Source organism: Peromyscus maniculatus, chromosome 22, assembly GCF_049852395.1.
Source record: "Peromyscus maniculatus bairdii isolate BWxNUB_F1_BW_parent chromosome 22, HU_Pman_BW_mat_3.1, whole genome shotgun sequence".
NCBI classification, from domain to species: domain Eukaryota; kingdom Metazoa; phylum Chordata; class Mammalia; order Rodentia; family Cricetidae; genus Peromyscus; species Peromyscus maniculatus.
This window is the reverse complement of record NC_134873.1, coordinates 16,875,301-16,893,976: the sequence shown is the minus strand read 5'-3', so window position 1 is coordinate 16,893,976 and position 18,676 is coordinate 16,875,301. Positions and strand designations below refer to the sequence as shown.

Genomic DNA, 18,676 nt, shown 5'->3' with positions numbered 1-18,676 from the left:
GAGGTGAAGCCTGACTCAATGGAGATGGGAAGCTAGGCAATCACTGACTCCTGAGGGAGACATCTGCTCCTCTGTGGGCAGAAGAGAAGGTGGTGGTGGTGTGGGGGGAATAGAGACAGAGAGACACAAAGAGAGAGACAGAGACACACACAGAGACGGATCTCTTGTTCTGGGCACCAAGGCCATGCTCCGACTTTCCATTCCCTTTTTAAGGGGCTTTGCTTTGTTGCTAGAAGAAACTGAACTGGGTACAGGAGTGGTAAGAAACCCCTTTTGTGCCAGGCAGGCGTAGTGGTGTACTCCTTTAATATCTGTGAGTTCGAGGGCAGCAGCCTAGTCTACACAGTGAGTTCCAGGACAGCCAAAGCTACATAGTGAGACCCTGTGTCGAACAAACAAACAAACAAACAGCAAGCTACCCTTTTGTGAAGAGTGAGAATAGAAGGCCAGCTTTGGCTTGGCTCCGCTACCAAGAGGCCACCAGACCCGGAGGCGTCGCCTGCTCTCAGTCCCGGCTAAGGCACACTAGCCAACGAGGAAGTGAAGAATTGGCTGGTAGCAGTTGCCAGGGCCTGGGCAGCTCCAGGTGAGGGGCAGGTCCCCGGAGACCCCTGGCAGCTGTCCAAGCACAGGCAGTTTCTGAACAGCCAGAGAGCATGCGTGGCCTGGGAGGCGGGGGCGGCGGCAGCGGCGGCTGGGTGCTCAACCGGGTCTCTGTGCTGCCATGCCAGGCATTTGTCATGTGGCTCTCTGAGGACCAGAGGCTATCAGAGGGGTCAGGAAACAGGGCTCCAAGCCCAGCTCCGTGTGACCTTGAGCAAGCCCCTTCTCAAGTCCTGTGGACACAGCACAAGAGAGGTTGGAGCTCATTCTTCTCTGGGCAAACTGCTCCATGTGACAGTCCTGCCTTCACCCTGGCGCCCGTTCCCTATCATACACAGGGTCACACCGAAGAAACCGCAGAGACTCCATGGGAAGAACGGCTCTCGGAAAAGATGCCCATGCGCACACAGGCCTGGGAGGCGGGGAGGGGTGGGGGGTGAGTCCTGGGGCTGACGTTTATTTCTGTGGTGTCTTAGGCAGATTTCCAAACCTCTCTGAGCAGGGCAGTGTGGGAACAGTGGTGGTGAACAGCACGCAGGAAAGTACCTGGCCCGCTGCAGACACACGTCAATTTCCTGAGCCCGCGGGCCTGGATGCAGGGCGGAAGAGGCGCTGGGTCCACCCTGGTAGTCCCAGCCGAGGTTGGCCTAGACGGGCAAGACCATGGTCTCGGTGGTTAGAGTTTGCTCTCTCTCCCCCTGGTTGCTGGCTGGCTACGGGGGAAATCATTTTCGGTTTTTTTAAAAATTATTATAAAATCGACTCGCAGACCCGTGGTTGGCACCGCCAGCTGAAAGCTGTTTATGACGGGGACGCACATTACAGTCATCTGTGCTTGTTTGTGTTTGCCTTGGAAAATACTTATTGTGTTTGTCCTCTTCTTGCTGCGGCCAGTCGTGTGTCTGACTATTTCTGTCCTGTTCTCGCCTCGGCTCACTCCCGACACCTCCAGCTCCCCACTGGAATGCGTGGGAACTGGATGGGCAAGCAGCGGGACCTCTGGCCAAATCTACCCACTTCTGGGTAAGGAAACTGAGGGCTAGAGAGGACCAGTAACTGAACCGGGTGGAACTAGTTTTTTTTTTCTGCCTTGCTCTGAGACATAACAAGTTTTCCTAGCACAGGGGCCTAAATCCACTCTAAATCTTCCGAGGGTCTGCCTGCTCAGAAGAGGTAGCGCAGCGTCCGAACCTGCATGTCAGGCGGGCTCCAGGCATGCAGAAGGAAAAGGGGACCCTGAGCTAGGATCTTGGGAGGGTAAGACAAAGGGATGTGGTAGCTTCTTGATCTTGCCCCCCCCCCTCCTCCCCTCACCCCCTCACCCCACTGGCCCTCTTCCTTAAGAAGGTAGCTGTGCCACGGTAACCCTGAAGAGCCAGAGTGGGCCCCTCCATGGGGGAAGGCACACTCCATGAACGGTAACATTATTGATAGTAAACATTACAGACACCATTAAATAGCGACTCCACCAGGCGCGTCCTTTGCATGAAAGTATTATTTCCTGCTGATAATTTCATTCTCATTTTATAACTGACAGAATGAGATCTGAGAGATTTAATGGCTTGGGCAGGACACGGGAGGGGATAGAAGGTGGGTTGAGATGAAGTCCAGGGCTCTCCAAGTTAGGGCTTGGAGAGTCAAGGTAGAGGGGCCAGCCTGTAGGCAAAGAGCGGGGTAATGCTGGGGGATGCACAGTGCGAAGATAACGGCCGATCATGGGCTTCATCAAGCGCTCAACTTGCCGTGTAGCCTTGGGCAAGTTATTGACCTCTCTGAGTGGTTGGGTGTTCCCTAACATCACCTCTCATTCTCTTATTATAGGGCTCTGTGATTTGGGAAGTGGCAGGTCACTTCTGGGAAAGATATAAAAAGGCACCGTTTCCCTCTTGGGCCACCTGCTTGAATTCAGTCCCCGGGTCACACCGTGCAGCATCGTGAGCCACAGGAGGCTGTGCTCAGCGGGAGGTCGGGCAGGCGAGGAGCCAGAGAGCAGCAGCCCAGGCTTCCTGCCTGGGCTCCATCAACAGATCTATCACCTGGTCTCTCTCTCTTGTTGCCTTAGAGCCGGAAAGATTCCCAGGCCTGCTGTGAGAGAACCAGCACCTGTGAGTCCCACACAGCCTCGGGGACAACCAGGTGCCAGGCACAGCTCTATCTGTCGGGCCGTTAGGAGATGGGGGAACAGCAGGCTGGCTACCAGAGACGCCCTTCTTCCGGGACGCCGGGCTAGGGATGAACCAGCTTGGCTCTCTTGGTGCCTGGTGACCCAAGGGTCTGGGCTGGGTTTGAGATGGAGAAAGACCCTGCCAGCGAGAGGCGGATAGGTCAGTTGAGGCCACACAGGTGCTTTGCCCTGAAGCTCCGAGGCCATGGGTGAGTGGCTGACTTAAAGCCTTCCAATGCTTAGCTGGGAAGTGGGGGTAATAAGGTCAGCGTCGGAGGACTGGCAGAGCTTAACAAGGGGATACAAATGAAGTGTCCGGATAGAGCCTGCCGGAGCGGAGATTGTAAAGGGAGGCTGCCCTTACTATTGTGGCTACTGTGGCAATAAAAAAAAAATAGCGAGATGGGCGCTCAGTTGGTAGAGCGCTTGCCTAGCACACAGGAGTTCCTGAGTTCCATCCCCAGCATCACAAAACAAACAAATAAATAGAACTAAACAAGTAACAGGTAAAGAGGCATGGGGGCGGGGGGGGGAGGGGCTGCAAGTCGGATTTTGTCCCCCCTCTATGTGGCTCCTGTCTCCCCCCCCCGCCGCCCCCCCCCCCCCCGCGGCCCCGTGCCTTCTCTGTAGGAGGAGGTGATGGCACCAGCTGATCCCCAGGCCCCTTCCTCCTCTGACAGCTCTAGGCTATGAATAGAGGGGGCTGGGGCCTGGAGGAGTTTGATGACTCAACAGCTAGGGGAGGGCGAGGTTTCCCAAGGAAAGAGTTTCCATTTGTGTCTGGTGAACTTGAGGAGCAGGGAAGGAAGGGTTCCCTAGCAGTGAGGCCAGGGATGAGGGGGTGGGAATGAACAAGGTGACTAACCAGGTGAATGACTAAGTCGGACCCTGCTGACCTCCAACCAATCAGGGCTACTCGTGAGCCTCCTGCAAGTTGGCATCACTGGGCACCTGGTAGCTCTGCCAGGCTGGGCCTGGGCTTCGTAGCATATGGAGGCAAAGGAAGTGGCCAAGAGGCCAGCAGGGACACAGCCCCGGGTGGGTGTGGAGTCAGAAGCGCCAGCTTCCCCCTTCTGAATCCGCTGCCCGTCAGCCTGGTGGCTCTGGGCAGGAGATCCCTTCCCTTCCCTGACCTGTACCCGCTGCTTGCAGTAACAGAGCTAATAATCCCACACTGAGTTGTGAGGGCTGAGATCCAACCAAGCGATAACACCGTTGTGGTCACTAGATGCTGAGTGAATGGGAGGCTCCGTCATTTAACCAGACTTAGCCAGTGGGTTTGGCCACAAGATGTTCCCAAGTAGGCAGATGGGTCGGGAACAGGCTAACAACATTCTCACACACAGCCCTTCCAGGCATCCCATCACTACCCCAAGGACAGCTTCCAGACAGGTGGCAGAGGCAAAGTGAGAGGCGACAGAGAAGCCAGGTATGGTTGGGTGCAGTAGGGAGTAGGCACTGCCCGTCTAGGGTGGTGACTTTCTTTTTGACCAGCCCTGTATAAATATCAGCCGTGTTCGGCTGCTAGCCCCAGCCTCTAGCGTCTCTCTAGGTAAGAACCACGGGCAATTTGAAAAGCAACAGCAGGGTTGGAGGGGAAGGGTACCGCCTGTCATGTCTGCACACCTTAAACCCATCAATAGCGTTCTCCAGTGCCCATGGCTGTGGGGCACCTTGCTAGCTCTCAAAACCCACAGAGATGGGCTTTGCCTTCATGGACATTAACAAGACTGTGTGTGGTCAAAAGACAGACACACTCCTTAGGATGTAAATAAGCGTTTAAAAAGAGCCCATACTGGGTCACCTAGGTCATCTGGCCAATAAATCCTGCTGCAGTCCTCAAGGACAGTGGCCCTGTGAGGCTTAGCAGGGGTGTGTGTGTGTTTGTGTTGGGGGGCTGGGGGGGGCGGGGAGGGTGGTGTTAGACTGGACCTAGAGAGCAAAGGGAAGACAGAAGAAACATGCTGTTGGCTAGAAACATGTTAAGTATTCTTGAGGGATGATTTGGAGGCTATGGAGAGAAATCATCCAACTAACAAGAAGTCAAGTCAGGCATGGAGGGGGAGGGGGGTAAAGAGCACGGGGCAGTGGGCAGCCGGGTGGGCTTTGGTGAAGCAGGCGAGGACAGCTGTGCTTTGGGAGTTTTGTTTTTGGTTTTTTTCTCTGGAAGCATTTGTCCCGGGGATGCTATTTGCTGTGGCGATGAGGCTGGGAGCAAGAAGGTCAGCTGGGAGGTTTCCGCGAAGCAGGAGGAAAGTTGTACTAATTGGGGAACTTGTGTGGGAAGAGGGAGAGAGGTGTACACAGGCCACACTGATCTACAGATAGCTAACCTACCGTGAAACTCCGGGCAAGCGGCAGTGAGATGTGGAGGGCAGGGGGACCCTAGAGCAAACCCACTCTTTGGGTAGTGTCTGGGTGTTCCTTTTCCCACGGCTAGAGAGCAACAGAGCCCCAGGACAGAATTCTGCAGTGGGTAGACTGTGTCCAGCTCTGCCTTTAACCTGCTTCCTCCACTCCTGTTGACTCCCAGGAAAACACTGCCATCTTCTTATGGGCTTTGCCAAATGGCAATGAGCCCCTGGGAGTCCGGCCAAGGCAGGGGGTGGGGGTCAGGATGAGAAGGAGTGGGGAAGATGGAGGAAACAGCTCCTGGAGGCATCCCAATGGCTTTGGGGGAAGGTGGGTCCCCCAATCTCAGAGTCCAAGCACGTCAGGGCTGGGAAGAGCCCTTGACATCATTTTGGCCAACCTCTACATGTTGGGACATGAGCCCAAGATCCAGGCAGGAGAAGGGACTTGCCCAAGGTCGGTCATGGCTAGTGATGGAGCTAGGTTGCAATCCCAGGGTCCTGGGAATGGTTAAGGTGTGTGATCCTGGCTGGACACTGACACTTCAACAGCTTGGTGAAGGGCCTGGCTGGAGATGCCTTTCCTGCCGGACATTTGTTTGTGTTCTCTCTCTCTCTCTCTCTCTCTCTCTCTCTCTCTCTCTCTCTCTCTCTCTCTCTCTCTCTCTCTCTCTCTCTCTCTCCTCTCTCTCTCTCTCTCTCTACCTGTGTGCCATGTTCTCAGAGGATCTGGGTGTGCGTGTGGCCTCCTACAGCCTGATCTGCCCTGGCTTTGGAAAAGAAGTGGAGCCATTCCTGTGAGGTGACTGTTTTGCTGGGACACTGGGAAAGAAAGCTAACAGGACCGAATCTGGCTGCCAGCCCCTGCTCTGCTGCCCTCAGAGAATTACAGGCCCTGTCTGGTGCAGCCCAAACTCATGGAGATGGACACACACTCACACACCCACACCCACACCCACGCGGACACACGCACCCCACCCCCCCTCCCCAGCAGCACTCAGTCGCAGTTAGAGAGTGGCCCGTGTGTCCGCGGAGTGCAGCGTTCCGGCATGTACGGGCCTCCCCACAGCCCAGCAGGTGTGGACACCCGGGTGCCCAAGCCCAGCGTCAGGGACACGGAGGAGTGGCACGCTCCCGGGGCTGCTCACTCCGGGCACCCAGCCCCAGGGCCTAGCCCGGCCACACCCCTCCTCCCGAGCCTCGGCCGGGGCTGCTCCTGTCCCTCTCACACACTTGAGTCCCCTGGGGGTCCTCGCACAACCCGGCCAAGGCCAAGTTAGGGCTGGCCCGGGCTGGAGACAGATCGGGAGTCAGGGGTCCCCCCGGCAGAGCAGACACGCGGGGCTGAGCCCCGGCCGCTGGGAGCGCGCGGGTTCGGCGGCCCGCCCAGCTCCGCAGGGACCCCCCTCAGCGGCGGGCGGCTCCCCAGCATCCCAGGTCCCCGCCCCCCGTCCCCTCCGGCGCGGCGAGTGTAGTTACCGATGGTGGTGATGACGGTGATGGCGAAGTAGAAGGAGCCGGCGAAGCGCCACTGCACGCCGGCCTTGTGCGGCTTGAGGCGCAGCACGACGCGCTCCAGCTCCTCGTAGCCGCCCTCGCTGAGGTTGTAGCGCGCCCGCAGCTCCAGCTGCCGCAGCTCCAGCCGCTGCCGCTCGATCATCTCCGGCTCCGACTCCAGCGCGTCGAACACGGCGGCGCCCACCAGCAGGTAGGTGAAGGTGCACACGATGAGCGCCAACGTGCGCACATTCTGCCGCTTCATCGTCCCTCCCCGGGTGTCGCCGGCCCTCCGGCGTCTCCGGCCCGCGCCCCGGCCCCGGCCGCCGCCGCTGCTGCTGCCCCGGAGGCGGCCTGGGGCATGGCTGCGCTCGCCGATCTCCACGCCGGGTACCAGCTCCGCACCCCGGGGCCGCTGCCGCCGCCGCCGCCGCCGCCGCCGCTGCCGGCCGCCGCGGAGCTGTCCCTTCAGCACCACCCACCGCCCTCCTCCGCCCGCCCCCGCGCCCGCCCCCCGGCCGCCGGCCGCCACCTCCCGCCTGCCCTCCCGCCCAGCCAAATAAGGACTGGGAGCCGCGCCGAGGGCGGGGAGGGAAGGGGGAGCGAGCGGGAGAACCCGGGCAGGACAGAGGCGGGAGAGAGAGAGAGAGGGAGAGAGGGAGAGCGAGAGCGGAGGGGGGGGGGGAACAAGATGGGAGAAGGAGGGGAGAGAGAGAGAGAGAGAGAGAGAGAGAGGGAGACAGAGATCCAGCCCGCCAGCCCCAGAGAAAACTAGGCAGGGAAACAGATAACTACAGGGAAGGGAGAGAACTCAGGAAGCGGGGGGGGGGGGGGGGGGGGGGGGGGGGGGGGCCTCTGTGTGTGTGTGTGTGTGTGTGTGTGTGATGGAGGAGACAAGCCAGAGGTCCACACAGACCCAGGAAAAGGGGGATCTGGCAGAAAAATGTGGTGCAAAAGATGCAAACAGAGGACAGACTGAGCCAGGGAAACTTGGAGAGCTGGAGAAAACACAAATGTCCTGAAAAGGGGCAGCCACGGGAGTGAGAGGAGCAAGACAGAGAAATCCCCCTTCTGTATCTACCCTTGGCTCTAGTCACGGTGGCTGAGGATGGAGGGGACCTTGGGCTCTAATGCCCCACTCCATAGCACACAGATGGGGAAACTGAGGCATAGGAGGTGAAGTGACATATGGGACACACTCTGTCAACCCCCTCCCCACCCAGGGCACACTTCCTTGCCTGTCCCCCAGCCCCTGGCTTATCTTAGAAACTGGCAAGGATTTGCTGTGCCCCCCACGCCCCCCGGGGTACATTGTGAGCCAATACTCCAGGGAAAGCCTTCTCTCCTGACACAGAGTTCCTTCCCAGGTTAGCACCAGGCACTGGCGACCGACCGGCTGAGAAAGCCAAGGCTGGTAGCTGAGGCCACCTGCCACATCTTTATGTCGATGGCCCTTGTCCTACACCAGGGTGACAAGCAGGACTTGGAGCTGCAGAGAAATCACAGGAGACCACCTTGAGGCACGGACCAGGGGTGGGTGGGGATCTAGCTGAAATCCGGGGTCGGGGTAGGAGGAGTCCAGACCTAATGACTAACTGACAGATGGGAGAAACTGAGACAGGGGTCTCCCTGCCTCAGTTTCTTCATTTGCCAACATGGGGCGGGGGGCTGTGGCGATGAAGAGGGGAACCTGACGGGCAGTGGGAACTCAGGCAAGGTGTTAGAGCTCCTCTTGGAGCCCTGTGTCCTTATCTCTTCCGTGAGTTGTCATGGCAGATGATCCCCGGGGCCTTACTCAGCTCCAAACAGCTCCGGACATGGATGGGCTGAGAGAGCAGAATGATCGGAATGCAAATCCCAGTGCCAAGGAGGGTCAAACAGCCCTTCACGGGACCCTGGCATAGGCCACATAGAGAGCCGTGGAAGAGGCCCAAACCCCGTGGTTCTGGAGGTAGCAAGCAAGGGAGGGTACCATCTGCCACATTCTGGGCTGGGATGTCACTGCCAGACACCACTCTGTATCCAAAAGCACCTCAGAAGAGCTACCAGCCCATTCACTCCACCAGGACGCATCCTTGTATCCTTCGGGGGTACTCCACACTCACAATCTTAACCTTGACCTCGCTCCTCAAAGGTAAGTCTGCTCATACTTAGGACTGTTTTATAGGTGGAGAAACTGAGGCTGAAGGAGATATAATCACTTAAGGTCTCTGAGCTGGGAGGAGACTTCTGCCTGTTTGCGTCTCAAGCCCACGCTCTTCACCTTGAGCCTCATCTCTGTTCCCTTCTCTAAAATGGGTTTGATCATTATGCATTAGTCTCCTGAGCAGCTGGCTTCAAGGAACCAAAGGGAGCCATATGTGTGTGAAAAGGACATGAGCCTCTCTGGTGACCTTTACTCCCTTAAGACCCGGGTGTCTGGACCACAGCCTGATGAGAGGACCTTGAATTCATGGCACCCGTGTCTTCTCTCTCCACAAAGGAAGGTCTTCAACTTTTTGAAGAAACAGACTGTTTTCCCTCGGCCTTGGACGCAGCCTGTGGGTATTTCTGTCCCTGGCATTCTTTGGCTGCAGGAAGAAGAGTCATGCCCTTCTGAGCTTCCCGTGGGTGGGGTACAAGTTGGGCTCAGTGTGCTTCTGATGTGCTGGTTCCTGGTCAAAATCAGCCCAGAAGGCAGTTGTGCCTCGCTCGGTCTGTCCGAATGCGCAAGTGGATTCCCTAGAGCCGGGCTTTGGGGGGGAGTGCTGTCAGGGTTTTCCCACTTCTGGCTGCCAACCCCAGACTGCTATACAAATGAAAGGCGATATTATTAAGTGAAAGAGCTTTAGGAACGGGAAAAAGCTGTCTTTGGGGCAGAACATTTATTATTAATTTTGATGGAACTTGTTCTCGAAGCTCTTAAGAACTAGAAGGACTCTTAGAGACCATCTCGCTCAGCCTTCCTGTGTTCCAGATTAGGAAACTGAGGCCTGGACAGCAAGGAGAAGAATAATGAAGATCTCACAGTGAGTATGATGGGCGCTTATGCAGCATCCATTATAGATGGGACCAGAGCACCATTGCATGTTCTGAGTTCCGGAGGACAGCTGCCCTGTCCATCCTGTCCATCCATCCTGTCCCCTGTGGTGGGAGGGTGGCAATGGAGGAGCATGCTGGCACAGTCAAGGTTTTTGATCGGCCCCTGGGACTGCAGGCATGATCTCATCCATCTTCTTCCTGGTGACCTGGGTGGGCTGTATCAAAGACTTAACAGCATTCCTTGGTTCCTTCTGTACAGGACCCTTGGACCTGTCCGTGCCTGCCCAAAGTCAGCCTGTCTCTTCGTCTGTGTTTGCTGTAGCTTTGGAGGTCAGCCACTGCCTTGCCTGCTCCTTGAGTCCCACATCCCTAAGTAGAGGGCTTGGACCAGAAAACATCAACACGCCTTTCACTTATAACATCCCATGACCTTCCTGGCCTGATTGCATCTGTTTACGCCAGTCCTCTTGAGAACTATGCAAAAAGGGAATAGCCACTTCTTTGAAGACTAGTTTGTGGGGAAAGACGCAGCAACAAGGTTAGGGTAAACTGTTTGGAATTTATCACTAACTGCCATGCTTTACTGTACGCTAATCACTAGACACAGCCATTTCCAGCGTAACACACCACTCCACCCATCCATCCGTAAGTCCTGGGCACATCTGTAATCTCTCATGTTTCATGAGACTCTAAGGGCTCCAGGGCTCCCATCAGGTGGGATGCTGGGACCTCCGTGGCTCTGCCATCTTCTTCTGCCAACCAGCTCAGGCTTCAAGACCCAACTCAAAGGCTACTGTCTCCATGAAGCACTTCCCAGTTTCCGCCCCACCCCCAGCCCTTGTACCTCTATGGACATCCGAGCTTCAATTCTTCTTACCAAGTAGATTATTTGCTCTTAGGACTGCCCCGCTGGCTTGGTCTCTTTTCTTGGGTAGAGATCCTTTTACAATACTATTCTTCCCATAATGCTTTGTATATCAAAGTCACACTACACATTTCCTTAGGTCCTTGGGACACAAGCCAAGGCCAGGAACGGTTCTGGTTCTGCTGGATTTTGCAACCAGGTTGAGTGATAAAGGGATTCAGACAGTTGAGTCTAGGGCAGAAAAACCTCGGCCTCCTGCTTTCCATGCATACAGACAATAAACTTCTCAAACCGGAACAAGTGCTATCAGGGAGGAGGAAGGTGGAGGCAGAGTCAAGTGTCTCAAAGGGCTAAGGAAGCATGTTGTGCAGCGTGAGGTATCGAACTGATGGTCCAGACAGAGGCTTGGGCTTTCGGTGCCGATGTGGCTGGGTGAACTGGGGGAAGTTTTGGCCTCTCTGCCTCAGTTTCTATTTCTGAGAGATAAAAGCATCAGCTGTGTCCCGATGACGCTCTTGTTCATTTTACAGTAACCAAGTGTGTGAGCCTGAGGAATGGAGGCACAGAGATGCTCCATTCTGTTACTTCTGGTCCCCACTGCATGGACAGTTTGGCTGAAGACCAGGGCAGGCTAGGGCAGGGCCAGTGAGGGAGTAGAGAAGCTGACCTGGAGTCAGACAAACCTGGTTCAAGGCCTGACACATCAGTTATGAGCTAGCAGAGAGCCTTGGGGAAGTTGGGCAAGTTCTGGTCCATCTGTCTAGAGTAGACTATAAGCTCCCACAGGACAGAGACAAGCCTTTTTTTTTTTAAAAAAAAACCTCACTTTTAGCTTTAACACAACAGTCAAGACAGAGAACGTCATTTCAAAACCTCCCTCGAGCCCTTCCTGCTGGCTCCAGCCACCTGGGTGGGTTGGTGTGCCTTGGGGCTTCAGAGAAGCCAGCAGAGGCAGGGGAAGGGGCCCAGAGCCATCTCAGTATCAGCCAGGGCAGGCCTGAGTAGTCTTGGACCAGGGCTCAGGATAAAGACAGGAAAACAGGGGTCGTGCCACGCCGCTGCTACAGGCCGCTGGACCGAAGTCACAGCCCTGGACAGCAGGTTGTGGGTGTGGCGGAGGGGTTTCTTGGTGTATCTCCGGAGGCAGTGAAGTTGGGGATTAGCTCGGCTTTCCAGAGCATAACTGGTCCCACAGCAACGGCTTGCGTTTGTCAAGAGCTGCTGTTTGTTTAACATCTCAAGCCCAACTCAAACACAGAAGGCAACTGTTAGGAAAGCCGGGCTCTGTGGGCTGCTGGGGGAGAGCTGGGCTGGGAAGCTGGACACCTGGTCCTCTTAGTCTTGCTCTAGTTGGGCTGTGTGGCCCAGGGAGAAAGGCTGTTTCGGTCTGCGGCAAAGGAGGGCTCAGACTCAAAGGGTGCAGAATCCCAGCTCCTAACAGGAGTGAGGACCAACTGGTCTCAGAAACACTGCCGGGGGGAGCTCTGGTTTGCTCCTGACTACCATTGGCATAAACATAAAATCCTCACCCTAAACGGCCTGTCCCATGTCTGATTGTACATCCCCCTCCCCCCCACACTCTCCACCCCCTGGCCAGGCAGCCTTCCTTTCTCTGGCTTGTAAATGCTACTCGCAGTGAGCATCCTCCTCCATGAGTGCTTGAGGATGTGCTGGGAGCTGTGGCTAGGACCCATACCCAGAAGTGGCCACAGTGTATCTACAACACTCTCCCCCCATGTGTTCCTAAATCCTGCTGCTTGTCCTCAGCAGGCTATCTTGGTTTTTATTCTCCCCGGCAGTGTGGGAGATTGCCCACTTCCTCCCCGGAGTTGCTATTACTCACTTTCTGATTTCGATGTCGTTTCCAGGCCTCCCTATTTTCTCCGTAGCCTCCTCCTTGTCTCTCTTTTCTCCTCTCTTCTTTAGAACCTCTGCATCCCCACACTGGAAGCAGGGCCAGAGGGTGGACTCAGCCATGACTGAGATCTCTTACAGACCAACAGGTAAGACCCAGTAACTCTTCTCCAGCCTGTCGTATGTGGGCATGAGCATGCTGTGTGTGCATGTGTGTCTGTGTGTACAGGAGCTTGTGAGCCTTACTGTCTCAGCTTCTGTCTTGGTCTCCTCCCCATCCTCTATCTTCTAAGCCTTCACATTTTCTACTCTACCCTTCTCTTTTCTGTCATTAAATTACATAATTAAAGCCAGAGAAATCCTTAGACCTCCAGTACCTATGAAGAAATAGTTTTGACAAGGAGCATGGCTACCTCCAGGCTTTGGAGCACACGGGGCCAGAGCTGGAATTCATGCCCAGCTCCCCCAGCTGTCCTGTCTACAACCACGAGATAAGTCCCTGTACTTGCCATTTTCATTGCAAGAATCAAGTTCCCAGATTGTCTCTTGGAGAGATTCTAGAGTGGCCATGGCCAATCTTTCCGGACAAACACACAGCCACTGAAGAAAAGAAAGGCCGGACGTGTCGTCAACAGCTCACAAATCTTGAAATCCTCCTTTGCAGGTTTATGGCTTCTGAGAAGCAGAGGCAGCCTGTTCTCAGCACCAAACACAATAATTATAATAGCACTCGCAATGATTAATCAGCCAGCGCGTATTGAGTGGTGCTGGGCAGGCACGGCAGGGCGTTCGTGTGTGTGTGTGTGTGTGTGTGTGTGTGTGTGTGTGTGTGTGTGTGTGTGTGTGTGTGTGTTGGGACAGGGGGACAGGCAAAAGTGGTGACTCCACTCCCACAAACTCCTTAATGGAAGAGGGTAAAGTGGCACCACAACCCTTCTTGGAAGTGTCATATTTAGGGATTCTGGGGCTGTCCAAAACTGCGGATGATGTTCTGGCTCAGGCAGGATCCGGAGTTTCACAGGGCTAGCCGCCGAGAGCTCCAGACTGCATCGAAAGCAAAGCATTGACAAACAAGAACAGGTTCCAGGCCTGTCAACCAGATTAATGAGGGGCCTCGCCAGGATGATGTTCATGGTACAAGTGAGAGAACTTGGGATGTTCAGCCTGGAGAAAGACACGGGGGCCATGTGAGCTGTCACCCAAGGAGGGATTAGCTTTGTCCTGTGGGGCCAAGCAGGGACCAGTGATCTGCGGAATGATGCAACCAGCAAGCAGCGGAAGATGGAGTGTTCTCCACGTCTCCCAGGAAGGGACAAACTGCTGGGCATGGCAGTGACCTCATGGTGAAGAGGGCATGCAGGCATAGTCTAATGGATCCATTTTAGAAAGATTCTTGGAGTTAGTCTCATGCCTGGCACATAGTATGTCTATAAGAAATGAGTGTATTGGGTTCAGGGGCTAGACTAGATGCCCTCTATGATCCAAGTGGGTTCAGTCTAACATTTCTGGAGCAGTCTGTCTACGTCAGGCACTTTATCCCTCCAGCCTGGAATGTTGTAACTCCCTGGCTCTCAGCCTCCAGAGGGGCTGCTCTGGGCATCTTGCTGCTGAATCTCCCCAGTGACGTTTTCTCTTGACTATCCCCAAACCAGCCCTAAAGCCCACCCACATCTACCCCACATGCTGCCCCCTGCGGAGGTCCAACATGCAATATGCCCAGTAGCCCTGGGGCTTCAGCAAAGGAAATGGGCCTGTGGCAGGCTAATTACTGGGAGCTGATTCTATTAAGTAGATAGCTCGCTCCCAGCAAAGCAATTACACCTAATCAGCCCCTTGCAGCAGCCCAATGGGACAGCAGTGTGAGCCAGACACACGTGTGAGCAGGGACACCAAAGCAGCCTGGGAACAGGCCTGGCAGGATCTTCTGAGGCCAGGGATGCTCCCAAAGTAGTCTCAGGCTACCTTGAGGTCCCAGCACTGTGGAAACAGCACCGTGGTGGTGGTGGTGGGGGGGTGACTCAAACCCCTGAGTGAAGACTGAGCTCTGCTATGGAGGAGCTGAACTTCACTGAAGAGAACACGTCTCAGACTAGAGAGGACCCATTCCAAGCCTGAATCGCTAGTCGGTTAGATTCTCATCTAGATTAAAGTTAGTCGAAAGAAACCCATTTGCTGAGCTAGAGAGACAGTTCAGTCTCTTGCTTTGCAGATGCAAGGACCTGAGTTCAACCCCACAGTCTACATTAACAAAAACCAGACAGGACAGTGCACATTTGTAATCCCAGTGCGGGGAAGGTGGAGACAAATGGATCCTTGGGCTTCACTGGTCAGCTAATTTAGCCTACTTGGTGAGATTCAAGCTGGTGAGAGACCCTGTCAGTACTTGGTGAGATTCAAGCCGGTGAGAGACCCTGTATGTACTTGGTGAGGTCCAGCCAGTGAGAGACCCTGTCTGTACTTGGTGAGGTCCAGCCAGTGAGAGACCCTGTCTGTACTTGGTGAGGTCCAGCTGGTGAGAGACCCTGTCTGTACTTGGTGAGATTCAAGCCTGTGAGAGACCCTGTCTGTACTTGGTGAGATTCAAGCCAGTGAGAAACCCTGTCAGTACTTGGTGAGATTCAAGCCAGTGAGAGACCCTGTCTGTACTTGGTGAGGTCCAGGCAGTGAGAGACCCTGTCTCAAACAAACACAATAAAATAAAATAAAATAAAATAAAATAAAATAAAATAAAATAAAATAAAATAAAATAAAATAAAATAAAATAAAAAGATGGACAGTGTTGTGAAAATGAATGCCAATAAAAGTTGTCCTTTGGCCTCTACATGCACATGCACACACACACACACACACACACACACACACACACACACACACACACACTCCTCATATACCCCCCACACTTTTTTTTTTAAATATCCAGACATGGGAATGCATTTTCAAGATCAAGTTATTTAGGCTGTGTTTTAAGATTTTATTTATTTTTATTCTATGTGTATGAGCGTTTGTCTACATGTATGTATGGTACACCACATGTGTCTGTGCTTGGTGCAGAAGAAAGTGTTAGGTCCCTTTGAATTGGTGTTTAAATGGTTGTGAGCTGCTGTGTGGGTGCTGGGAACCAAACCTGGGTATTCTACAAGAGCAGCACATACTTTTAACCGATGAGCCATTTCTCCAACCCCATCAGATCATATTTTTTAAAAGACATGGAATATTAAATATTTAGAAGATATAGATATTCTATTTGTATTCATAGTTTTATCTAGAAATTTTAGAAAATGAGTTTTCCCCCAAACACCCATGACTTTTTTTTTTTCAAGCCACAATTTGGTGACATCTGGGTCCCAGATTTATCAAGGAAGTAGGGTCAAGTTCAAGTATGAAGAAGTGGTGAGAGAAGGTTCTAGAAATGAATGGTAAGCAGGAGATGCTGGCCAGCCAATGGCTATTGGTCCGCTGGCTCACACAATGCTTTCCTTCCCCCAAGGAAAAAATTCCCTTTGAGAGAATGTAGGTGTTATCAGGATGATGAGGAGGGCGGTTCTGAAACATCTGTCCCTTCTGGCATTGAAGCTCTGGGACTCTGGGCTGGTATTGGTGTGACCCAAACTCAACAGACGGGCTGACCGGCCGAGGCTGGGGGGTGGGGCACAGGAGGCAAGCAATCTCTGCGGTGCGTCTGTGGTGAAGACGCTGTTAGCACTGGGGCCTGGGGCTGCTCTCCTGCACTATTTTCTCCGCCCTGATGGTCATAATTACGGCTTTGGGAGCAGGATGGCCTTGCAGGAGCGGTCACGGGGACACCTGGCTTCCTGTTTCTCCTGGCCTTGGTGATCTCAGATGACGGGTGCCCATGCAATTAGACAAGGGCCTTGGTCTGCCCTCTGAGAGGAACTCTCTGGCTTATCAGCAGCCAGTGTCCTTGTGAGGCCACAAGTGGCCCTTGCACATTCACAGCGGGGGCAGTGGTGAAAGGTGACCATGGCTGGGGAACGGGCCCGGGGAAAGCTGGTTCCCTTGGGTGGGATTGAAGGGAGAAGCGGGAGAAGGTGGCAGGCTGAATCAGGTTTGGGCTTCCTGTTCCTCCGCAGCTGCTCAGCACTTTCCAAGAGAGTGGCTGTGAAGAGGATCCCACTTTGTCCCCATCTGCTTCCACTGGTGACAGACACCAAGGCCAGCCCGGGAGGCGGGTGGTACCTCCAGTACAGCTAGAGCAATCCTGACTGCTACCTCGAGGCCGGAGGGACAGAGAGAGGAGAACGCCAGGTACCTGACGGGGGCGTCACACATTGAGATCATGGCCTTCGTTGGCTCTGCCTAGTCCCCAGAGTGACCTCACACCTTGTCCCATCCACCTTACTCCATCTCTCTGAAGGCTATTTGCTCGGCCATGCATAGCGTTTGCCATTCTGCTAAATGTATGGGTCTCTTTCTTGTCTTTATACCAGAAACACATGATACTAGGTACATGTATTTAGGCGTATGCTTAGTGCTCCTGACAATATAGAAATGGGACCCCCCCTGCCCCCCCCCCCCCCCCCCCGTGCTCTGTAAAGGAGGAAACAGAGGCTCCTCCTGGAGCAACTTCTTAGTTCTTACAGGGAACCAGGATTCAATCCTTGATGAGTCTGGCTCCTGCTTTTTCCTTCTCGGCCATGCTCCCTCACTAGAAAATGACTGAGGGCAGAGCCAGGCAACGACAGGGGAATCAGAACAGAAGGTGCTGTTAACGCTGGGCTGGCATACAGCTAGAGCTCAGAAAAATGCTGTCACATGAATGAATGAGGAGCTCTGAATGGAAGGCGCCGGGCGGGTCCGGAGACTTAGCATCTGGATTTACCATGGGTGGACAGATGCTCAACTCCAGGTGGGAAACAGGTTCGAGATGGGAGTAAGGCCTGGTGACTCCAGCTCACATAGGGGGCTTGGAGAGAAGACGATCAGAGACGAGAGCTCTAGACCCATTGAAAGTAGAGACGAGAGAGGGAAGCAGAGCTCTCCTGGCTCAGTGTTCGGGCACCCAGCCCAGGCAGGGACTCAGAAGGTCTCTGTGTCTGTACACAAGCCAAAGGATATTGTTGGGGCTTTGAGCGGGTGCCTGGAGAAAGAGCGGTGTATCCAGGGCCCTCGGTGACCTGAAGGGGATGGGACCATGCCACCCATAGGGGCCAAGGTTGCCACGGGGTGGGAGGGAGGCACGAGGTGGGGGGGGGTGGAAGATCCAGGCCATGAGTTGCATAGTTCTTGTCCAGCGATGGTGTGGTCCAGTGAGCCATGGAAACCACAGCGTGTCAGGGAGATGGAGGTCAGCTGGGAGGCAGCGCTCAGGCAGAAGGGCACAACACCATCAGGGAGATGGAAAAAGTGATGTCGTTAAGGAACAATGTGAGCCAAAGGAATGCGCTGTAACTGGCCGGATCTGAAGGGACAAGCGGGAAAGCGGCTGCCAGACGCCCATGGGTGTCTGATGATGGCCTGCCACTACCTCAGGGAAGGGACTGAGCCTCAGCCCCGAGGCTTAGATGGAAGTTACCCAACTGGCCCCATGGTCCTTCTCTGCTCCTAATACCAGGCCCTGTGCCTCTTGGTCTGTTAATCAATGCATGGTAAGGCAAGCGTCAACAGACCTCCTGTCCAGAGTACATGGCCCTGGTTCTCCAGAGAAGACCCAAGAAGTCAGCAGGAGGCTAATGGGTATGAGTTCTTGGTTCTGCAAGGTGCTCTGAGTCCTCCCTCTGCCTCAGCTTCCAAAAGGGGAATCCTTCCACAGAGAATAAGACAAGGAAGCCACCGACTCCGGCCTCTGCTCTCTACTTGGATAAGAGCTGAAAACCAAAAACCAATCCAACCCCATAGCCCAAAAGGGAAGCTAACCCGAGGCTGAGGAGATCTGGTTGGGAGAGGGTCTCCTTGGGTCTGTCCGGGAGTGGTAGGCTGTGGAAGGCCTGAGCCGGAGAAGTTTAGACTCTATTATGAGTGGTGAGTGGAGGTGTGTGGTGAAGCAGAGCTGATCCGAAGGCTTCCCTAGAAAATGATGAAGAAACAGAGGTCTAGAGAGGCCCGGGGCCAAGGCTGGGTTAATATCTCGGCATGTGGATTTCATTGAGCTCGGGTCTCACTGTTGTTTTCCAGAAAGAAAAACCTTTGCATGGCAGAGAAAAGGGTCCCCATGATGGCCAGAGTGCCCGGTTAGAGCCGAGACCTGTGTTGACTTTGGCAGTCTGGAGAAGCTGGAGCACCCGTCTTTGTTGGAGTCACGATTTCTGGTCTTTTTATTACCGTGGATTGGGGCTCCATCGATTCTCCCAGTGCCCTGCGAAG

At 54.5% G+C, this 18,676-nt stretch overlaps 1 protein-coding gene and 1 long non-coding RNA gene across 3 annotated transcripts in view; one reads left to right on the top strand and one right to left on the bottom strand.

Moving 5' to 3' along the window:
* Kcnk3 (potassium two pore domain channel subfamily K member 3) overlaps positions 1-7,070 on the bottom strand; it is a 44,238-nt gene extending 37,168 nt beyond the window's left edge. Inside the window, exon 1 of the mRNA XM_006994271.4 lies at positions 6,598-7,070. Coding sequence (XP_006994333.1) covers positions 6,598-6,880 — 283 coding nt within the window. The 5' untranslated portion in view covers positions 6,881-7,070. The remainder of the gene's footprint in view (positions 1-6,597) is intronic.
* On the top strand, positions 6,727-16,709 carry LOC107399598 (uncharacterized). 2 transcript variants are annotated; one of them, XR_006067120.2, is made up of 4 exons: positions 6,727-6,826; positions 7,983-9,623; positions 9,896-12,504; positions 16,447-16,709. It is a non-coding gene; the product is annotated as an uncharacterized LOC107399598 (long non-coding RNA). The 2 variants fall into 2 exon arrangements; XR_013047281.1 differs by lacking the exon at positions 16,447-16,709 and adding an exon at positions 13,356-14,982.
* Positions 16,710-18,676: the final 1,967 nt, after the last annotated feature.